Source organism: Triticum dicoccoides, chromosome 1A (assembly GCF_002162155.2).
Source record: "Triticum dicoccoides isolate Atlit2015 ecotype Zavitan chromosome 1A, WEW_v2.0, whole genome shotgun sequence".
In the NCBI taxonomy this organism is placed as follows: domain Eukaryota; kingdom Viridiplantae; phylum Streptophyta; class Magnoliopsida; order Poales; family Poaceae; genus Triticum; species Triticum dicoccoides.
In genome coordinates this window covers 512556952-512561015 of record NC_041380.1, presented here as the reverse complement: position 1 = coordinate 512561015, position 4064 = coordinate 512556952, and the positions used below count along the sequence as shown (strand labels likewise).

Sequence of the window (4064 nt, the reverse complement as noted above, 5' to 3'; positions counted from 1 at the left end):
TCGGATGACCAAGACCCTTCACCAGCCGCGGACGCCTACAGCTGCACTGGTGACTGGAAGGGCAAAGGCCCGGCGAGAAAGTGGTGATCCCTCCCCTCCTCATATGTTTATATCGTTTTTAGTTGTAGAAATTTGAACTTGTCCGGTGACAAAAATTAAGATGATCTTTTGGATGTTGCAAAATTTGTTAATGTCCATTTGCGGTCGATTTTGTATTCATTTGCAGCCGATTTTTGTTGTCCGTTGTTCGCTCAGGTAGAGTAGCTCAACGTTGCATGTGTGGTGTGGATATAAGACACCGGATATGAGATACGCGGATACAAAGTAACAAATATGAGGCGTGCTCAATCAATGCCCTACGCGGGTATTTGAAAAACCGAATTTGTCAATCGCAGCTGTAGATGCTCTAAGCCGCTGTTAACTCTAGCTCAAGAATCTGATGCGTCGTACTGTCTATGCCGGCCGGCCTACCACTACCACGCCTGGGTAGGCATGGACGAGGAAGGAGGAGACACGGCCCAATACAGGACGCGTAAAGCCTCACACGTTGATTAGATCACAGATCGTCACGAAGATGACTAGATGCATCATTATTCCTTCTTCTCAGTTCTCACGATTGATCTGTTCGATCCCTTCTCGACGTGATCGATCATCAGCTAGCTAGAGACGAATCTAACCAACCGACCGAAACCAGCTTTATCGAGGGTGGACGCGGAGCCCCGTACGTAGGCCTGAATGACTGTGGATAGCATCGCATTTTCTTGCATGGAAGGCGTAGATAATTAATGGATGAAGATCTCGTGTGATCTATGCATCGTATCCTGGAGTACTAGTTGGCAATACAAAATGGATGATGGCGTGGATACACAATGGCAATGCGAACGTGGGAATCTACTGGTTGTGATGTGATGTGATGTGATGTGAAGCCGCGGGAGGAATCTTTGCGTGGAGGTCGTCGATCGGGCGGGCAGCGCTGTTCGCCGGCCATAGACGGACAGCGCCGGTTTTGTATGTTTCCAGCTCGGCCGTCCGTGCACCACGTAGTTAATCCTACAACACACGCCTCTAATGATCGATGTAGGGTTCCAAGGAAATCCACTCTTCTTTCCGGGATGGATAACACGCGGTGAATAATTCCGTACGTAGCGTTCATCCGGTTGACAGCGTCGATCGCCTGCATGCATGTTGTGAATGGTTCTTCATTCAGGATAAAGTTAGTTTGACCACATGCAAGTATGAATCGGGTGGATCTCAAATCTCCAAGGAAAGGAAAGGATCAGAGACGCGCGAGAGGGAGGAGCCCACTGATCCACAGCGAGTGACGGAGTGAGCAACTGCGGAGAAGTCCTCGCCTCCTCCAACCCCAAAACGTCAATGCGTCGTATTCTCCCGATCTCCACCGGCTAGCGACGCACACTCAACAAAAAGAAAGGAGCATCTTCGTCCACGTACAAAGTCAAAGCACAAAAAACGTGTTCTGCTTAGAGCATATCTACCGCGGGACTTTTTAAATCGGGCTCCGCAAACGCTCGCGGATGCGACTAGACGCGCCCGCGGACAATAACCGGTCACACCTTAAATTAACCATTTCTCATATTTTAACCTCTAGATCCATATAAAGCATGCAGAAGAAATCCTACGTACTACTCTAACTACTTTTTGTCGTCGAATATGTCCATGACAACGATGCCGGACGCCGACTCGACGGGCGGGTAAGAGGGCTCCAGCTCATCCTTCTCCTATTCGACCTCATTCATGTAGGCGAGCATCTTCGCCTCCTCCGCGGCAATGTTGCGTCTCCATCTCCTGCCGGTGACGTGTGGCCTCCGCAGCCGACTCCGACCGGAGGGAATCAAGGATGGCCTATTGCTACGCCTGCAGATCCGCGTCGCCAGCGTCCCCCACATCCTCCTTCTCCGGCTCATTCTCCTCCTCCTCAATCTCATACTCCCCCAACTCCTCCTCCGGATCCACTGCATTCGGATGTAGCTCCACTGCGATCCGAGCTTCGCGCCTAGCCGGGATATGGTCAAGGAGCTCGAGTCGGTGCTCCGGCGTCAGAAATGGCTCGCTCCTCACCCGGCGGCGTGGGGGCATGGCTACTAGGCAGGCGGGTGGAGTGAAAAGTGGCGGCGGACATGCGAAGGAAAATATGGATGGATGGTAGGGTTTCGGTGCCGCCGGTCAACTTAAATAGCCAGACTAGGCAGTACGCGGCCCGCCGGAACGGCGCCGATGGAGAAGACGAGCTTCGAACCGCCGGGTTTCCGAACGTTTATACGTGAGACCAACCATCAGTCCGACGTGGCAATCGCGTCTAGACTCATCCCATATTTACGCTAGATATGAGGGGATGTCGGTCAATTCGGACATTTGAAACCTGTTTAGGATATCTATCTGGATCGAAAAATCGTGACCGATCGAACGGGTCGGCTGGGCGTTTGAGAGGGGCGCCCGGCTGTAGACGCTCTTATCGCGCAAGGCGGTGCGCGCAGAACGAATGAGGCCGAGCGATCACGTACATACACAAATCTTATCAAGGATCCGATACACGTTACACAAGTCTTATCAAGGATCAGATACACGCGTCTGTCCCTCTGCCTGAAGTTTTTGTATGGCACATAGGTAGGTTCCGTTGGGATCACTCAGACAGAAGTCACGGGACAGCATCTAGGCATCTCACGTCACGATGGAGCCCGTGCACCGTCCATCCATCTGTCGAGCAGCAGCAGCACAGGAGTTGTTTTCGGAGCAGAGGTAGCTCGCATGTCGCGAGCGAGCCTTTTCCCTCCCTCTCACCGCAACCGTGCACCGACGCGTCACGAGCGAGCACAACAGGACCCACGCACGAGGGGGGGCATGTCGGGTTACGCCCAGAAGCAACAGATCGGACGAGATCTAGCATCACGGTCAAGCGAGCAATGATGCCCCCGCTGCTGATTGCTGAATTTCTTTCTTAAACCTACGGCATGCAGCAGTGCGTTAACTGATTGGAGCAGGCGAACCCGTGGGCGCCCTAAACCGACTGATTAGACGGAACGATTGATCGAGAGAGGCCAAGAGAGAGTATCTCTGGTCGGCATTAAGTAATCTGAAACTGTGGTGGCATCTGGAACACGATGGAGTACATGACAATTGACAGATACAGTACTAGGAAGAGAGGAGAGGAGAGACCCGGCCGAGCAAAACATCGCTTGATCTTTTTTCCTTAGTTTATGCATGCATGGTGTGAAGCACAGTAATAACAGTAGTAATGGCTGTAGCTACGGACAGAGCGGCGCCAGCAGCAGCAGGCCTGACCAGCTGGTGCCGGTGGCGGTGAGCTCGGTTCACCCTCTTCCGGGGCCCTTGGGAGGGTCATGGCGGTTGTTGGCGCCGGACCCGGGGTAGTCGTTCACCTCCACGACCATCCTCGCCGCCGCCCGGCCCCGCGGCTTCCCGGCCGCCGCCGTCGTCATCTCCTGCCGAGAGGAAAGCTTCAGAGACGGCGGGCGCTGCTGGCTCCTCAGGCGCATGCTCCCTGTAAGGCCACCACACGAATGATCAGCGACAGCAACTGAATCTATATATGGCGCATGTATCATGGATCAAGAACGGAAGAATCAGGAGCCGAGTGTCGGAGCAAGAAGGGAGAAAGCTTACTTGACGTGGGCACGGCGGACGCCGGCTGCAGGGGAAGGACGGCCAGGAGGAGGAGGACGACGAGGCAGAGGGAGGCGAGGAGAGGCCTCGGCCTGCTGGAGCGGCCGGGGGACTCCATTGCTGTTGCTAGAAACGAAAACAACTGTCACTGCTCACGGGTGGTGGTGGTGGTGGTAGGCAATGGTGTGTGGGTGGTGAGGTGTTGCCTGCTAGTGCTTGGGGTTTTATAGTTGGACCAGGGCTGGCTAGATGGCCGATGGCTGGCTTTCTCCTCTTGTCCCACTAAAAAAGGTCAACTTCGCATTGCTTGCTCGGTTTAGCAGGCGGGGGATTCTCTGCGGAAGTCCTCCCCTGTGCACGTCCTTGTGGCACTACTACTAGTAGTAGTAGTACTATTTTGATGGCTAGCATTGTTAGTATTT

General features: G+C 53.8%; 1 protein-coding gene across 1 annotated transcript; it reads right to left on the bottom strand.

Annotated features, from left to right (window-relative positions):
- Positions 1–3071: 3071 nt before the first annotated feature.
- LOC119284391 lies at positions 3072–3841 on the bottom strand. Its single transcript, XM_037563532.1, has 2 exons — positions 3643–3841; positions 3072–3520 (listed from the first exon to the last, which is right to left on the bottom strand). The coding sequence occupies exons 1-2, from the start codon at positions 3758–3760 to the stop codon at positions 3330–3332; spliced, it is 309 nt and encodes a 102-aa protein (XP_037419429.1). The 5' UTR covers positions 3761–3841; the 3' UTR covers positions 3072–3329.
- Positions 3842–4064: the final 223 nt, after the last annotated feature.